We start from the raw sequence: 18,606 nt of genomic DNA on the forward strand, positions 1-18,606 counted from the left end.
ATAATATGGAAATTTACTAAAGAGGCTACTGGGGTGTGGAGTAGCCTCAGCTCTTTGCATATTACGCAAATTAAAAATGATAAAAGTAAAGGATTAGCCCTAGAAAGGGCTATCCTACTATAGATTAGAAGAACCTGCCGCCGGATCTACCTTAATAGGTAGATCCATGGTGGCAGGTTTCCTCTAAAAAAAAAAGGGCGGGCAAGGCAGAAGACAGGACACGCGACCTAAACTTTGTCTCTTTTCCCCCTGACTCGTCCCTATTTCTTACCCAATCTCACTCGGGGAACTGAACCGATGGCTGATTTAACCCCGCCCCTATACGTCTGACTCCGCCCCTGAACTGAGACTCCCTATAATACATGTAATAGTGAGCCGATCAGGAGCCAAAAGAGACGACTTTTTCTATAGTGAGCTGAGCCTAATAGTAATAAGCCAGCTGACTAATAAGAGCCACACTCCCCATCACTGATAAATCTGGACCAATCAGTGACTGGCTAGTTACACATTGCATCATGGGTCACATGATCTGACGCAAACCCTTCGCCAGGAACTTTTCGGTTGTCACTCTTGGATTGTTCCATTTCTCTTTACATGGGTTAGAAGAAATATAGTATTGGACGCCGAGTTTTTATATTATTGAATCATTATGACACTTAAAATGACGAAACTAAAGATTATTTGGTGATATAATCCACTCCGTTCCCATTCAAGTATGACTAATAAGATGAGTGCACTCCCCCGGTGTTAGTGAACGAGTGGTGCGCTCCCTAGAACGTTCTGTTCTGCCCTTTTTGGGGCGCTGTGAAACGTCATCGGAGCTTGTTTGTGCTAGGGCTGCAGAGCGCGCAGCGGCGGCGGCGGCCGGGCCTTGGCTCCCGACACCCGCTCTCCCTCTTCGTTTCCTCCGTCCGCCTTAACGAAGGCCATGTCAACGCCGGCCAGGAGGAGGCTTATGAGGGACTTCAAGAGGTGAGTAGAGCACACACTGCGCCCACCCGCTGGTAACCCACTTACTTTAACTCTGCTCTGCCACAGGCCGGAGAGGGAGCGGAGGAACAATTAATACATTAGGCTTTAGCTGCCATCTGTTACCTTCTAAGGGGTTAACGAGTGCTAGAGAGTATCTGGTGAAGGGTGTAGCTATTCATGGGATCCTAGTGGGGTCTCCCTATTAGTACCATGTGATGTGCTCCTTGAAGATATTGTATTTATAGCTGGAAATCTGCCGCCTTTACAAGTGGAGTTACAGTGAGCCTACAGACCCCTATTACTGGGATGTGACAGACTTCTGTGTGCATTGTTACCTGGGTATGTATTCCCAAACCTACAGCTCTCTTCAGGTGGAACTGATGGGGGCTGTAATATATGTACATGTGAGGATGGGGCTTCCTACTGAACCCTTTAACCCCTTAACGCTCAAGCCATTTTTCACCTTCTTGACACGGCTCATTTTTTCAAATCTGCCCTGTGTCACTAAGTGGTTATAACTTTGGAAACTTTAACATATCCAAGTGGTTTTGAAATTTTTTCACGTAATACTTTTTACTTCATGTTAGTTGAAAATTTTTGGTGGTATGCTTTGGATTTATTTATGAGAAAATCATATATTTGGGGAAAATTTGAAATTCAAAATGTTTTCCTTTTTCCACAGTCATAACTGCAAAAAAACTTCATAACCAATATTCACCAAATGTCTTCTTTATGTGTACATGTTTTTTATGCATCTTCTCATTTTTGTAAGATGTTATGGGGCTTTGAACTTTAGGTGTGATTTATCACATTTTCATAAACTTAAAATCCTGCTATTCAGGGACCTGCTTAGGTTTCAAGTACCTTTTGAGAGGCCCAAATAAAACCCCATAAATTGCCCCATTATAGAAACTACACCCTTCAACATGTGTAAAACAACTTTTATGAAGTCTGTTAACCCTTTAATTGTTTTACAGGGGTTAAAACCAAATCGGATGCAATTTTGAAATGTTACAAATTTCTTGGCTACGTGAATGTATTTTTCATATTTGGTAGTTTTCAATACCAAAACGCTCCACAAAATTTGATACCAAATTTCTCCTGAGTATAACAATCCCCCATATGTGGTGGTGAACTGCTGTATGGGCACAGGCCAGGGCATCGAAGGGAAGGTGCGCCATTCAGAGCATATTAAGAAAAATAGTTTTGTACCGTGTTCGCCTGTTGAAGAAATTCCTCTTGCTTTTGATAGGTCAAATAAAGTAACCTTCTTGAGATTGTGATACCTTTTTAAGGGCTAATTGAAATCTAAACCGTTACAAACAAGCTTTCGGAACGGCTATGGCCCCTTCATCAGGCATGGTTTAACAGTCTTTCTGAAGTGACACAGATTTTATACGCCACGTACAGAGAAGAAATGCAAACAAAATGTAAACAAAATGACAATAGCAATAACAAAGTTGAGACAACAGGTCCTTAATTAGATGACTTACAGATGACTCGATTTTAAAGGAAACCTACCACCACCGATCTACCTATAAAGGTAGATCAGGTGTTAGGTGCATCTATTGGACCTGAGGATAGCCCTTTTAAGGGCTAATCCTCACGTCCCCACAATCTTTTTATAACTTTTATTTCCCTAATATGCAGATTTTCTAAAGAGGCTGCTGGTACGTGGAGTAGCCGGAGCTGAGGCTACACAGCGCGGCTACTCAACACCCCAGTAGCCTCTTTGATCCTCCTGCCAGGTATCTTCGGCGCGGAGCTGAACGCCCTCGTCCGCGAAGCCTGATGTCTGCGCATGTGAAGAACAGCAGGCCTGCGGCGATCGGTTGCCATGACAACCTTGGGTCTTCGTCAGTTCTGCATGGATTTGTTACAATGAGCCAGTGGCCATTGTACTGCAGTACAGTAATAGGAAAGATCAGACCATCTACGGTTAAAGGGGTTGTCCGAGAGTTCTGGAAAAAAACTAAAGGTAGGTGGGAGAGGGCTGCTTAAAAAAATAAAGTCCTACTTACCTTCCGGTGCCCTCCGGTATCCAGCGCTGCTGTCACTTCCGTCCGGGCGCCATGTAAACAAACATGAGCAGCGCAGGACGTCCAGCCGTGGCCGGGCACGCCTACCCGTCCCTATTCACAGCACTGTGAATGGGGGCCGGAAGGTTGTCGGGTCCGGCCGGAAGCTGAGTCCAGCTGGATACCGGAGGGCACCGGAAGGTAAGTAGGACTTTATTTTTTTAAGCAGCCCTCTCCCGCCCACCTTTAGTTTTTTTTCATAACTCGGACAACCCCTTTAAAGTACCCTAGAGGATCTAAGACAGTGGTGGCGAACCTATGGCACTGGTGCCAGAGGTGGCACTCGGAGCCCTTTCTGTGGGCACTCAGGCCATCTCCCCAGCACACCAGACAGGATTCAAAGACTCTTCCTGCAGTTCCAAGCAACTTAAAAGATTCTGCTTTCACTCATATATTTAAGTGACACTTACTTTGCTACTTGGGACTGTAGGAAGAGGGAGAATTAGTAGACAGGGCCAAATTATCTTTGGAGGACCTTCTGCTGGCCCCACAATTCTGTGTACGGAGGAACACTGGAAAGAAGCTAAAATTATGCAAATTTTCCATCTTGTCCTCAGGAGGCCAATATGATCGAATGTTTTTGAAGAACAGGGATCAATAAGTTACTGCTTTAATTTTTGGTTCGCACATCGCAATAAATAAGGGGGGTTTTGGTTTGCAGTTTGGGCAATCGTCCTCTAAAAGGTTCGCCATCACTGGTCTAAGAGATGGTGAACAAAAAGTTTTAAAAATTTAAAAAATGAATAAATTATTAAAATTATAATCACCACCCTTTCCGTAGAACTGATATAAAATGTAATAAACAGTAAAAATTACAAACGCATTGGGTATTGCCACTTCCCAAAATGCCCGATCTATCAAAATATAAAACCGGTTACTGCCGGCGGTGACCTCCATAACGAAAAATGGCGCCCAAATGTCCGAAACGTGACATAAAATGTAATTTATCAAAATGACAAATCGCAAAAAATGACACATCACACAGCTCTGTACACCAAAGTATGAAATGGTTATTAGCTTTAGATTTTTTTTTTTTGTACACATTTGTTTAATTTTAAAATTTTTCTAAAAACGTATTAAAAAGCAATAAAACTTTGGTGTCACCGTGATCGTACCAAACCAAAGAATAAAAGGCGTTATTTTAAGTGCAAAGTCATAAAAACTGAGCTCACATGCAGATTTTAAAAATTTTTTCTTGCTTCCCAGTACACGGCATAGAATAATAAATAACATCATAGAAGAGTAAAATTTTGTTACGCACACAGCTCTGTACACGGAAAAATTAAAAAGTTATGGATTTTTGAAGGTGGAGAGCAAGAAATGAGCGGAAAAAAAACCCTGCATCCTTAACCATTAGGTGCACCAGGACATTATAGTACATCCCTGCGGCTAGATACTTAGCGCACCGAACGGCTTGCGAACGGAACCGGCACCAGAAGCAGCGGCTGTCAGCTGTCTATCACAGCTGACACCGCTCGCTAACACCCGCGATTGGAGCCGGCTATGGATCGGATCCCCCGTGCCGCTTACTGGGGAATCCGATCCATTCTGGGCAGCCCTGAGGATTGCCGAGTGCCCGGGGCTGCCCGATGTTTCTGGAAGTCAGACCCCTTCCGGGTCTGACTGTAAACTGTCTGCATGCTCAGACAGTTTACACTGCTCTACAATAAACTAGTACCTAAATTCTGAGCCTCATAACATTCTAGTAAAATATGTGGAATCTTAAAAAACCATCCAACATAAAGCAGACATTTAGGAAATGTAAGTTATGAATTTATTTGGGTGCTATGACTATCTGCATTGTTTTTTTTTTTTGTTGTTTTTCATAACTAAACACAAAAGATATCATCCAAATTTTTAAACTACTGTATATACTCGTGTATAAGCCGAGTTTTTCAGCACAAAAAATGTGCTGAAAAACCTCATCTCGGCTTATACACGAGTCAATAATAATAATAAAAAAAAAAATTAATACTCGCCCTCCGGCTCTCGGAACCTCGGCGCGGGCTCCCGGTCCTCGGCGGCAGCTCCCGATCCTCTGCGGCGGCCCCACTTCTCTCTTCTATCTTCACTTGCCGGCAGTCGCGTCTATGCGATCTGCCGGCGGGCGCACAATATGATGCAGCGGTGTCGCCGCTGATGACGTCATCAGCGGCGACACCGCCGCATCGCACTGTGCGCCCGTCGGCAGGTCGCATGGACGCGACTGCCGGCTAGTGAAGAAAGAAAAGAGAAGCCGCCGCCGCCGAGGACCAGGAGCCGCCACTAAGCATCAAAGGTGAGTATCGTCGGAGGGTGAGTATTAAGTTTATTGTTTTATTATTCGCTAGGCATACTGAGGGCAGGCTGTATACTTTTTGGGGCAGGCTGTATACTTTTTGGGGCAGGCTGTATACTTTTTGGGGCAGGCTGTATACTTTTTGGGGCAGGCTGTATAATACATGGGGGCAGGCTGATTGTATACTACTTGGGACAGGCTGTATACTACAGGGGCTGGCTGGTTGTATACTACACCCTCGGCTTATACTCGAGTCAATAGGTTTTCCCAGTTTTTGGTGGTAAAATTAGGGGTCTCGGCTTATACTCGAGTATATACAGTAATTTGAAGTACAATCTCAAAATCCTCTATCTCATAGCGTTCCAAAGCTATAACCACTTATAGTGAAACATGGCAGGTCTGCAACCTGCTGGTCATTCATCCTTAAAATCACGTGCGTCTTATAATCCGGTGCGCCTTATAGTCCGAAAAATATGGTATATTGTTTTTTAAATATTTATACAAATTTACTGAAACAAAACCAATATAGAGAAAATCTCATTTGTTTTTGTTTCGCCATCATAACGCCAGACATAACTTTAATATTTTTTTTCTTTTTTGGAACGTTTCGTGAAGGGATTTCATGAGAAATAAATATTTTTGCCCATTTTTTAGGTTTTGTTTTTAGAGCGTTCACCGAGCGGGTCAATAATGTTTCTGAGTTATTGTACAGATTGTGAAGGACGTGGAGATACCAAATATGTGGGTGTTTTGGTGATTTTGTGAGGTTTTTTTTGCTTTGATCGCCTGTTCAAGCTTTCATTCATATAACACAGTGTAATACAGATGAATAACACTGTTATGTAACATGCTGCGCATGCTCAGTGTGTTACAGCCAGGTCATGCTAGAAGGCAAGATCTTGCAACCTTGGGCACTGGCAGACCCTGGGGCTGCTATCAGAGCAGCGGATGCCTCCGCGGGGAAGGGGGGGGGGGAGGTGTCTGAAAGTTATACAATTAACCAATATACTTTCTGTATTAATACCCCACAGTTTTCTAGTTCTATGCTTGCTGTTATTCTTTGGGAATCTTCATTCATTACTTCCATTGGATAAACGCTGGACCATGGTCATGTGTCTTGTTTGTGTAAACAAGATTGCTGGAGCTGTGTGATACGAGCTGTGCACCTGTGGGACATCACATGACCCTGGACCAGTTTTTATCCACAGGATGTAAACAATAAAGCTTCCTGTTAAATGACAGCAAACCGAGATCTGTAAAACTGTGAGGAATTGATACAGAAAGAATACTTAAAACATTTACTTAACGTTTCACTACAGCATTTGCTTAAAGTGGACAACCCCTTTAAGATAATTTCCTTAAAGCACAAATGACCTGTAAACAATACATCCATGTGTGATGGAAATGGGTGGTAGAGATTCACTTGTTGCTCTACAATGTCCTAAAAATGCTGAGGAGTGAGAAAGACCAGTTATCCTCTTCTGATACTGTGCTAATATATTCAAGAATTTCCTAGCTATGGTGGAGTATCTATTAGCTAGTAGTTATTTCTCCTGATGATCGGAAATCTGTCAAAGTTTAAATCCTGCTATAACAGTGGTCAGGATAGTTGCTTTAGTTCAGTAAATTGCACCCTGCTGGCGAAAAATGTAACTATTGTACCTGTGCTTTATCTGGTTTGCTGACATATCCTTTTTCCTTCCTGTACCTGTAAATTTGATAGCTTTAAAGCTGCTGTAACGTTTAAATTCTGTTTTATGGAAAATGGTCCAATGGTATAGTGTCCCAAATCGCCCACCTACACAATCGCAAAAGAAAATACTTACACAAACCTTTTTCCGGAGCTCCATCGCATTAACACATCACATGAGCAGTGAAGCTGGGGTGTTATCCCAGGTCCCCTTTCTGCAATACGAGAGGAGGCGCCGTGTAGGGTTGCACGATGCATCGAAATCTTGGTACTTAAACGATACTTTCAAAGCCAGATCTGTTCAATACCCGGTTTCTGTCACTTGTGGTACTAAATTAATTCCACAGACTCCTTGTATCTGTCTGCAGAGCAGACATCGGGCAGGGGATCCTTTGCATAGAAGTGTCGGGTTGGCGACTGAGTAGGGACCACATTATCAGGGAGATGTCAAATCTGTCCATATGTGGAGTCTCTACATCTCCAGGGCTTCCCCTGAGCAAACATTGGTCAAGGAACCCTTTTGAGAGATGTTGGGTTAGCGGCAGAGCAGGGACCACTTCATCAGGGAGATCGCAATCTGTCCATATATGGATCTCTACGTCTCCCAGGGCTTCCTCAGACACAAGGTCTCAATTTAATTCAATTAAATAATATTTAGCCTTGCCCGTAATTTGAACCCACAATTTCCACCTGCCATAGACAGGACAGAGACTCTATCCACAGGGCTATGGGAGGATTTTGTTACCAAGAAAAGTTTTGAGAATGATACAAATGTTAATTTTGACAAAGTCTACTTCATCAGGTTTCATAATGGCAATTTGCATATACTCCAGAATGTTATAAAGAGTGATCAGCTTAACGGCAATTAATTGCAAAGTGAATATTTGCCTAGAAAATGAACTTTTTTTCCCCCAAAACACATTTCAACTTCATTGCAGGCCTGCCTTAAAAGCAGCAGCTAACATCGTTTTAGTGATTGCTTCATTAACACAGGTGTGGGTGTTGATGATGACAGGGCTGGAGATCAATCTGTCATGATTAAGTAAGAATCACACCACTTGCCACTTTAAAAGGGGGCTGGTGTTTGGCATCATTGTTTCTCTTCTGTTAACCATGGTTATCTCTAAAGCAACATGTGCAGTCATCATTGCTCTGCAGAAAACTGGCCTAACAGGGGAGAGTATCGAAGTTAAAAAGATTGCCCCTCAAGGAGAGAGGTTCCATTGTTGCCAAAAAGGCTCCAGGGCGCCCAAGAAGGACCAGCAAGCTCAAGGACCGTCTCTTAAAAGTGTTTCAGCTTTGGGATCGGGCTACCAGCAGTGCAGAGCTTGCTCAGGAATGGCAGCAGGCAGATGTGAGTGCATCTGCATGCACTGTGAGGGGGAGACTCTTGGAGCATGGCCGGTTGTCGAGGAGGGCAACAAAGAAGCCACTTCTCCCCAGAAAAAACATCAGGGACAGACTGATATTCTGCAAAAGGTACAGGGAGTGGACTGCTGAGGACTGGGGTAAAGTCATTTTCTCTGATGAATCCCCTTTCCAATTGTTTGGAACATCTGGAAAATGGCTTGTTTGGAGAAGACAAGGTGAGCGATACCACCAGTCTTGTCTCATGCCAATTGTAAAGGTTATTCATGAATGATTATTCATGTGTGGGGTTGCTTCTCAGCCAAGGGAATCGGCTCTCTCACAGTCTTGCCTAAAAACACATCCATGAATAAAGAATGGTACAATAATGTCCTTCAAGAGCAACTTCTCCCAACTGTCCAAGAGCAGTTTGGTGATCAACAATGCCTTTTCCAGCATGATGGAGCACCTTGCAATAAAGCAAAGGTCATAACTAAATGGCTCAGGGAGCAAAACAGAGATTTTTGCCTGGAAACTCCCCAGATCTTAAACCCATTGAGAACTTGTGGTCAGTCATCCAGAGACAGGTGGACAAACAAAAACCAACAAATTGTGACAAAATGCAAGGATTGATTGTGCAAGAATGGACTGCTATCAGTCAGGATTTGGTGCCGAAGTTGATTGAGAGCTACCAGGGAGAATTGCACAGGTCCTGAAGAAGGGTTAACACTGCAAATACTGACTTACTGCATTAACTCATTCTGTCAATAAAAGCTTTTGTTACTCATAATATGATTGCACTTGTATTTCTGTATGTGATAAAAACATCAGAAAAACACACATAAAGACCAGAGGACAACAGATCATGTGAAAATATAATATTTGTGTCATTCTCAAAACTTTTGGCCATGACTGCAATCTACTTCTTGCCTTACCCAGTTGAGAAATAACACTCTGCATACGGATGTCATGCACGTGCCTTCCACTTTTTTGCAGATCCATTGACTTCTATGGCTGTACATGATCCAACTGCAGATCCGTGAAGAAAATGGACATAAGCCAAGGCTTACTGGCAACAACCAGCACCGATCGCTGGTGTTCTCCCGTTGGCGGCTTCAAAAAGCTGCTTCTTTCTAAGGATCGTCACTCCCTGTGACGTCATCGGGGAACGGTGATCCGTCACCGTGGTAGGCTCGAGTCTTCCGAAGACCCAAAGCTACTTCGGGTTAACCTATTCATTTCAATGTGCTATCAGCACATTGAAATGAATGAGGAGTAAAATCCACATATACTGCCATAAAGTACCCTAGGGAGTCTGAAAAAATAGGGAAAATAAAAATTAAAAAAGTTTGAAAAAAAATGATAATTAAAAAACCCTAAAAACTAAAATCCCCACCCCTTTCCCTAGAACTGATGTAAATATAAATAAACAGTACAAATCATAAACGCATTAGGTATCGACATGTCCAAAAATGCCTGATCTTTCAAAATATAACGGTTTTTCACTGCATTTAACCCCGTAACGGAAAATCGTGCACAAAGTCTAAAATGGCACTTTGTTGCCATTTAAAAAAAATAAATTCTGTAAAAAGTGATCAAAAGGTTGTACAGTCCTAAAAAATGATAACATTGTAAAATCAAAATCTGCAAAAGACTCCTCCCAAAGCTCCATACACCAAAATATAAAAAAGTTTTCGCGCCAGAAGACAGCAAAATCTCCCAAAATTTTTTGTAGAGGTTTTAGTTATTTTAAATGTATGAAAACATTATAAAAACCTATACAAATTTGGTATTCCCGTGATCGTACCGAACCAAAGAATAAAGCGGACATGTTATTTGTGGCGTACAGTGAAATCTGTAAAATCCAAGCCCTCAAGAATACGGCACAAATGTGTTTGAGAGAATGCTGTTCGATTTTGTGATCTTTCTAGCATCGTAATAAAACAAGGACACTCCTAAAATTACGCCAACACAAAGTCGAGATATGGTAAATGTTTTAGTCTTATTAACAAAATGAGTTACGATCGGTTTGAAAAACGGAACATTTTGATGTTTTGAAAATTGCTAATTTTTTCAAAATGTTCACCAAATTAAATTAAATTTGTCATAAACGCATAAAATATATCAGTACAAAATGTCACTGAAACGCGAACTCAAAAACACTTGGGTAATTTAAAGCGTTCTAAAGTTATTACCGGATAAAGTGACACTTGCAGGCTTTGAAAAATAGTCCCTGGTCATCAAGGTGCAAATAATCTTGGTCACTAATAGGTTAACCCCTTAAGGATGCAGCGTTTTTATTAAAAGAAACCTACCACTTAAAAGTGGTAGGTTTATACACATATACATGGCACCAGCTCAGGGTGAGCTGGTGCCAGAGCATATTTTTGTTAGGGGAACAAAGCCCCAATGACAGAATTATAAGTTATATTAACTTATAACTCGGCGCACCGCACTTGGGCTCGGTGCACCATGCGTGCGCCGGATTCTGAAGTGCAGGAGAGCCGGTGACGTCACCGAGCTCTCCGGCACACGTGCGCCTGTGCAACTTAGCACGGGGAAACAGGCCGTGCTAAGTTGCGCAGGCGCGCGTGTCCCGGAGAGCTCGGTGATGTCACCGGCTCTCTTGCTCTTCAGAATCCGGCGGGCGCACGCACGGTGCGCCGAGCCCAAGCGCGGAGCGCCGAGTTATAAGTTAATATAACTTATAATTCTGTCATAGGGGCTTTGTTCCCCTAACAAAAATATGCTCTGGCACCAGCTCACCCTGAGCTGAAGCCACGTATATGTGTATAAACCTACCACTTTTAAGTGGTAGGTTTCCTTTAATTTTTCGCTCTCCACAATCACAAATCTATAACTTTCCTTGTACATAGCTATGTTAGGGTTGATTTCCTCATACTGTGAAGTAAAATTTGTTACATTTATAATTCTATGCCGTTTACTGGGAAGTTTGAAAAAAATTCCAAATGTGGTGAAATTGCCACTGTGCGCTCCAAATAGCATGTCGTCTTTATTCTCGTTACGATCACTGTGATACCAAATTTATAAAGGTTTTATTTTGTTTTAATACATTTTAAAAAATTAAAAGAATGTGTACAAAAAAGTTTCGCCATCTTCTGACGCTAATAACGTTTTTGTACTTTGGTGTACGGAGCTGTGCAAGATGTCATTTTTTGAGGACTGTGCAATGTTTTGATCACTTTTTATTAAATTTTTGTGATGTAAAAATAGGGTTTCAGACATTTTGGGCGCTATTTTCTGTTATCGAGTTCCCGGCCGGGAGTATCTGTTTTTATATTTTGATAGGTCAGGCATTTTCGGACCCGGTGATACTTAAAATGTTTGATTTTTACAGTTTATTACATTTTAAATCAGTTCTAGGGAGGGGGGAGTTTTTTTTTTTTTTTTTTTAAGACAAGTGTACTTTATTTGTAGATGGTCTGATTGTTTGTTTATACCATACACTGCAATACTGGCAGCCAACCCATGCACGGCAGTGGCTACACGGGACCTGCCAAACACTGATATCAGCTGGGACATGCAATAGGTACAGCAGTCGCCTCCAGCCCTACCACCACGAGGATCTGGATTAAAATCCACAGTTAAGGGCTTCTCCTGGCCAACGGGTGCAGGTGCTAACCCCATGCAAAATTCAGCTCTAAAGGAAGCTTATACAGGCCCTCCCCACCAGACATGATCTGTAGCAATGGATGAATGTTTTACCGCCAAGGAGTGAGAAATAAGACAGTCCAGATATTAGCGCATATTTAGCACTTAACACTCCTGCTGGATCACCGTGGTAAGCATAATAATATACGCATAAAAGTCTACCTGAACGCCCATTCTCTGACAATCTGACCAAAAGGGTGACTTGTATTTTCAATGACCTTCTACACCGCCTTGTTGACTTTGAATTGTAAGAACTAAACACAAGAATGTGTGTTTCAGAGATTTACATACCATGTAGTAAAAGTCCCACCTTGAAAGTAGAGAATATAACCAGAGCAGTGAGGCACCTTAGGTGAACCGGACTATCTCAATCCTCCATAGAAGGCCGGAAAAGTATAACCCGGAGTATCCCAGCAGGATACAACAAAACAATTTAAACATGACGCCACAAAGAATGGTTTGTGGTTAATGGCATAACCTTAAGTTTTGTACTATTGGGTCCCAAGTTAGTAGCACAAGTTTCCTTCCCTGGAGAGACCACAGAAACGCAAGAATGCTTAGATTTCTTCCAGAAGTAAACATATATACAACTAGTTAACTAGGTGGAGAAAAGAAATGATGATGATTCACTAAAGGTTCCCATAATTTGTTAAAAGCTTGGATTTTACTGTTACCTTGAGCAATAGTGAGGTCATTGCTGTATGTAGTATTAATGCATCCTTCTGCTTTAAAGGAAACCTACCACTGGATCCCTGACGAAATGACCTCCTCACACCACCCTCTTGGCTTTTTTACCACTGACCCCAGGACATGTTTGTTTAGGGACACAAACCAATAGTTTAGGCAAAAAAAGTATTTTATAATCTATAGAAATGTGGCTTCGCTTCACTTGCGTCGCCCTGGCAATTCGCGCACCTCTGATATTTAATTATGCACACCCCATTTTCGTTATGTCCCTCCTCCTTGGTGACTTCACTCGGCTCTCGTCACTTCTCGCGCATGTGCAGGCAGTGAATCTCGCACAGCTGTAATGTGTTGCGGCCGGCTGCGCAAGATTCAGTGACTGCGCAAGCGCGAGAAGTGCTGAGAGCTGAGTGACGTCACCGATGTAAGGACGTCATTTTGGACGGGATCAAGTGGTATCAAGAGGTTTCCTTTAAATGGGTGCCCCAGAGTATTACTTATTTGGGGATTGTTATACATTTTTGTATTTTTCGGGTTGGTGGATTGTGGGTCTACGTGTATAGTTAAATAAATATGGTTATTATATACCATACTTTAAATGTGTCTCTTATTATCAGTATTGCTTGCTACATGTATAATCTCTATTTTATAAATTAATAGGTTACAAGAGGATCCCCCTGTTGGAGTTAGTGGTGCACCGTCTGAGAACAATATTATGGTCTGGAATGCAGTGATATTTGGGTATGTCTAGAAATGTTGACTTTTCTGCAGTTTTGTGTGAATAAGAACACAAAATGATATGTGTGTATATAGGATTGTCAAATTTTTGTATACAGTCTTTAGGGTATTGTTATTTTGCTCCTGTGTGTATACCAACTTGTTTAATATACAGTTTGAGAAATGGGTATTAAACACCTCAGATTTTTCTTAAAAATAACCTTAACAGTATTTCACATTTTCATCTAATGACCTATTTGTATAGCCTCTTCAAACCCCTTCCTGACAAGCACAGTACTATTATACTATTATATTATATGGTTGATGCTGGTACTGATCTTGGGCATTAACTACAGGCGGTCCCCTACTTAAGGATACCCAACTAACAGACGACCTGTGACCTCTGGTGAAGCTTTCTGAATGTTTTACTATAGTACCAGATTACAATAATCAGCTTAAAAGTGTCTGTAATGAAGCTTTATTGATTATCCTTGGTCCCATTACAGCCAAAAATTTTGAAACTCCAATTGTCACTGGGGAGAAAAAAATTGCCTGGAACTACAATTATAAAGTATACAGTTTCAACTTGCATACAAATTCAACTTAAGAACAAACCTACGGACCCTATCGTGTACGTAACCTGGGGACTGCCTGTATTTAAATGCCACTGGCAACGCTGGTGGTGGCATTTAAATTATGGAGGTCCATGCACGCCACCATCTTGGTTTACCGTGATGCCCCTGTGAAATCACACAGGGAAAGCTATCAGTTATCATAACCTGGAGCATCTGTTAGACTCCAGGGTCTGTTATTCTTCCTGATCTCTAAGCTTCCGCCAGAGATGGTAGTATTGCAGTATATGGCAAAACCCTAAGGGTTAAAATACCCCCCTCCCCCTCTTTTTCCCCAGCATTGATATAAAAATAAACCAAAAAATTATAAACATGTTAGGCATCCCAAAAGTCCAGATGTATCAAAATGATTATCCATGTCGCTGAACCCTCATAGCTGGAAAATATTGCCACTTTCTCGACATTTTGCAATAAAAATTCTATTAAAAAGTGACCAAATGCTTGCAGCACAGGGTCAGCTCAAGTTTGCACGTGGGGAGGAGAGAGCAGAAAGCAAAGTTTTGTGAAAGTCGTGTGAAGATAACAATGATGACTCGGTGGAGGAGATATTATAACGTGTCAGTGAATAGGCCAGTGCAGAATTACACTCCACAGTCTTTGTATGTAGGTGTGCTATCTGGGGATACGGGCCTATATGTCCGGCCAGCTCCATGGACTGCACACCTTGCAGAGGACGAAGGTGTGAACTATGTCAAAAAATGATACAAGAGCTTCTCATCTTCAGTGACTGCACTGTATTAACTGTTACAGTGCTGGTGCTGCAGTCCAGTCAACAGACAAGTAATCTTTGCATCATATTTTGATATAACGCAAGGACTTCTGTCCTCTGCAAGATGTGTAGCTGACATATGGGCCCGTATCCAACAACTGCACTGGATAAAACTTGCTAGATAATTTATCTGGAATGCTTTTAGAACAGCTACTAGATCTTGTTTGTCAGAAATGCAAATGCAAATTTCTTTGGGCGGTGAACTGAAGAAAGTAGGGGAGGTAGCAGGAGTGTGGCTAAAGGAGCAGTTGAGGATAAGATAACTCATTCCATTTGAACTGCCTTCCCTCTCCGGGACTCGCAACACACTGCAGTCAGGGAGTCATGTAATGTTAAAAATGAATGAATTAAAAATCTGTGGAGTTATTCAGATGCATGACAAAAGCATTTTATAAATCAACATTCTAGATGCTATTGAAACCCGTTATCATATACATATGACCTTCCTGATGATGGGTTCCTTCAAGTTAATACATTTCTAAAGGTGTTATTTACAAAAAGTTCTCACCAGATTTCGGTAAGAGCCCTTCCAATTCATACTAGCGAAGAAATTAAGCCATTGGTATCTATAAATTAACTTCCTTACTAGGCCTTTTTGCATTTTTTTGTTTTTTACTCTCCTTTTTCTACAAGCCAAATCTCTTTAACTTTTCCATTTACAGAGATGTATGCCTGTGGCACACTTTTTTACAGATCTGAAACAAATTCTCCATATACTGCAATGCAGTAGTATTGCACTATATGGAAGGTGCCATCACTCCCTACGTTTAAAGTACCCGAAGGGTTCTAGAAAATAAAGTTAAAATCACCCCCTTTTTGTAGTCCATTCATACACAAACTTTATCATTGAGTGATCAATTCATTGACTGCCTACAATTAATGTATACGCAACTCATTAACCCCTATAGTGAAGTCCGGTTCCTATTTGTTTTTTTACTGCAGCAAGTCCACACGGAAGATTCTTCACTTCAGAAATAGTGGGTCATATCGGCATCAATCTCAACATGTGATGTTTTGGGGGGGAACGTCACCTTCCTTGGACTTCAACTTTACATGGTTGAACTTGATGGACGTGCGTCCATCACTGTTATATGAGATCACCCGCTTGTGTTTTTTAAAATGTATTTTTTATTTAACTTGCAGCAATTTTTCAAGATATTTTATGTTAGGACCATTCATATATTTGTATAAATTAATCATGCCCCCCTTTGTTGTCTCTTTTTGAGACTAAATCTAATTCTTTTTATCTTTCCACATAACTGAGGCCCTACATATGTTTAATCACTTTTGTGGCTCTTTGTTGTAACCTTTCCAAATCCAGGTCATCATCTCAATAATAATAATTATAATGGTATTATCACCATCTGTGGGTTTTATAGGTTTGTGGACTATGGTGTCTACATGTCTGATTAAGTAGTGTATCTTAAAATGAGTTCAGCATATTCAACTCTTTGATACATGCTGCATTTATTTATCTACATAGAACATTTGTGATCTCCAATATTTCATGCAAACATACGGCAGGTACAATATCAGACTGCAATGTCAACGTGTAGTGCTGCTGTAGTTCCTTCTCTATTTATTAACTTAAACTTACGGCATCTTAATGTATATATTGAAATTTAACTCAAAATAAGATCATGAGACTTAGCAGACTTTGTTCTTACAGGCCAGAGGGAACACCATTTGAGGATGGTAAGTTTTTTTTTTTTAATATATAATTTTATATTCTAACTTCATGACATGGTTGTCTATACTGTTAACATTTGGTCTGGAGCAAATAGCTGCCAATTTAAGTGATAGCACTGGCCGTTGTTGTATTATGCAAGACCACATTAAAACGCCAGGATAATTGTTGTGGTTGACACAACTATAACACGGAAACTAGATAACTTGCACCTATGACCATGTTCCCTAATAAATATCATATATACCCAGTTTCCCCTGAAAATAAGACCGTGTCCTTTATAAATTCTTGCTTCTAAAGATGTACTATTTCTTATTTTCAGGGGATGTCTTTATTTATTTTTATGTATGCAAATGTATTGTTGAGCAAAATAAACAAAACCAACGACATTTAACAAAAACATTATTCTAACCAGCCAAACTCTGAATTTCATCAAGAAATTTGTTATTACTCCATTTCCATGTGCACCACTCTATGGCACATTTGGCAATCCCACTATTTTAAGACAGTTGTATCTTCCTCTGGAATGTTATCATTGGTGATTTTATACCATGAATCTTTCACCCATGTCACAACCTCTTGTAGTATTTAAATGATCTACTAATCTAATGTATGACGTGGGGAGAGCTGTTGCTATTACTGCCTCTAGGTCTGATTTTCGGGGTGGGGGGGCGGCTTATACTTCTAAGCATGAAAAACATTGCAATAGGTCTTTTGTGGGGTCTCTTGTTTTCAGGGAAATTGGGTTGTAATTTATTAAAGCAAATCAGTACAGCTTTTTTTGTATGACGGAGACTTTGAGTGTGGTATACTTATGTATAGCCATACAAAAAAGATTTATTGCAAAGATTTTTATTTGCATCATCCATAAAAATTTTAGATTTTGTCTGGATATGGGTTTAGCTCGTTTGTCTTAAACATATTTTTAGAAAATGTCAATCTAACTCTGCCGTGACATTGCCCTTTTTTATGTTGGGGTGTTTCTATAGAACCAGAGATACAGAATAGGCAAAGGCAATAAGACATATTTTTGAATTTTCTCTTTATTTGCAGCTTGCATTTCCCACAATGATGGAGATTTATCATATGGGGTCTGAGGGGACAATTGTTCTGCTTGCTCATCGGTCAGGATTTAAAAGTATGGAGACTTATGGAGACTTTTTCCTATAAAGGCCGCCAATGTGGAAATAATGTGGAGACTTATAGCCATTGACATCCCAACCATCCAGGATTTGGCAGGGACAGTCCCCATTTTTCAGTGCATGTCCTGTGGTGTCCCCGTGTTTCACACCTCTTGGACACAATAAAGCTACCGAGATTTACTCCTGCCTCCACATGTCATCTCTATTTTTAACAGAGATGTGAAGAGGTAGACCCCCCCCCCCCCCTTTCCTACGTCATCTCAGATCTCCAACGGTGGTGGAATAAGATAAAGCATTGTAAATAAACTTGGGAGGACACGAGGGCTGGAGGCCACGATGGGACTGGGAGGATAAATTAAAAGAGGGGGCATTATATGTTGCATTAGTGGGTGTTATATGGGTCCATATGGGCAGTTGGCCATAGGAAGGGGGCATTATATCGTGTGGGGGGGCCATTAAGGTCAATCTTATACTGTGTTTGAGGTTGGGACAATGGAGTGGAATAGAAGAAAGGGAAGGGACTTTTTGTCCCTCTTTTTCTAGCCCAAAAGTTGGGAAGTATGCCATTGACGCTTGGGGTTTCTGGGAAATATGCAAATACGTTTTCCAGGATGGGACAAGGGAAAACAATGCCTCTTTTCCCAATTTGAAAGACAGCCCTCTTAACATCAAGCATTAAAGAAGTTTAATGACCTAATGTGGGATGAAAGCCAAAACCAGTAAATCTATTCCAGAAGGAACAGATTCCCAACTGTATACGACACTTTCGATGTGGTTGCGTCTCTTCGGTACGGCGTAGGGACCTGTGTCTAACTCCATGGCAACCTGAGGTCCAATGACGGACCCCCACATTTGTGACCAATTCTGTCGAAACACAGGATCTCGGGTTATCGCTGTAATCATATTAATGCTTTACATTGTATTAAAAAAAAATGTTA

General features: G+C 41.2%; 1 protein-coding gene across 2 annotated transcripts in view; it reads left to right on the forward strand.

Moving 5' to 3' along the window:
• The first annotated feature begins 577 nt into the window (after positions 1 to 577).
• The window catches only part of UBE2B (ubiquitin conjugating enzyme E2 B), a 32,379-nt gene continuing 14,350 nt past the window's right edge, over positions 578 to 18,606 (forward strand). The window contains exons 1-3 of one of the 2 annotated variants that reach the window (XM_072145838.1): positions 578 to 598; positions 13,382 to 13,462; positions 16,509 to 16,534. In XM_072145838.1, the coding sequence (XP_072001939.1) occupies positions 13,437 to 13,462; positions 16,509 to 16,534 (52 nt within the window). In that variant the 5' untranslated portion in view covers positions 578 to 598; positions 13,382 to 13,436. Of the gene's footprint in view, positions 599 to 645; positions 973 to 13,381; positions 13,463 to 16,508; positions 16,535 to 18,606 lie in introns of those variants that run through there. The other variant, XM_072145837.1, reaches the window with a different exon arrangement.

This window comes from Engystomops pustulosus, chromosome 4, assembly GCF_040894005.1.
Source record: "Engystomops pustulosus chromosome 4, aEngPut4.maternal, whole genome shotgun sequence".
Taxonomy (NCBI): Eukaryota; Metazoa; Chordata; class Amphibia; order Anura; family Leptodactylidae; genus Engystomops; species Engystomops pustulosus.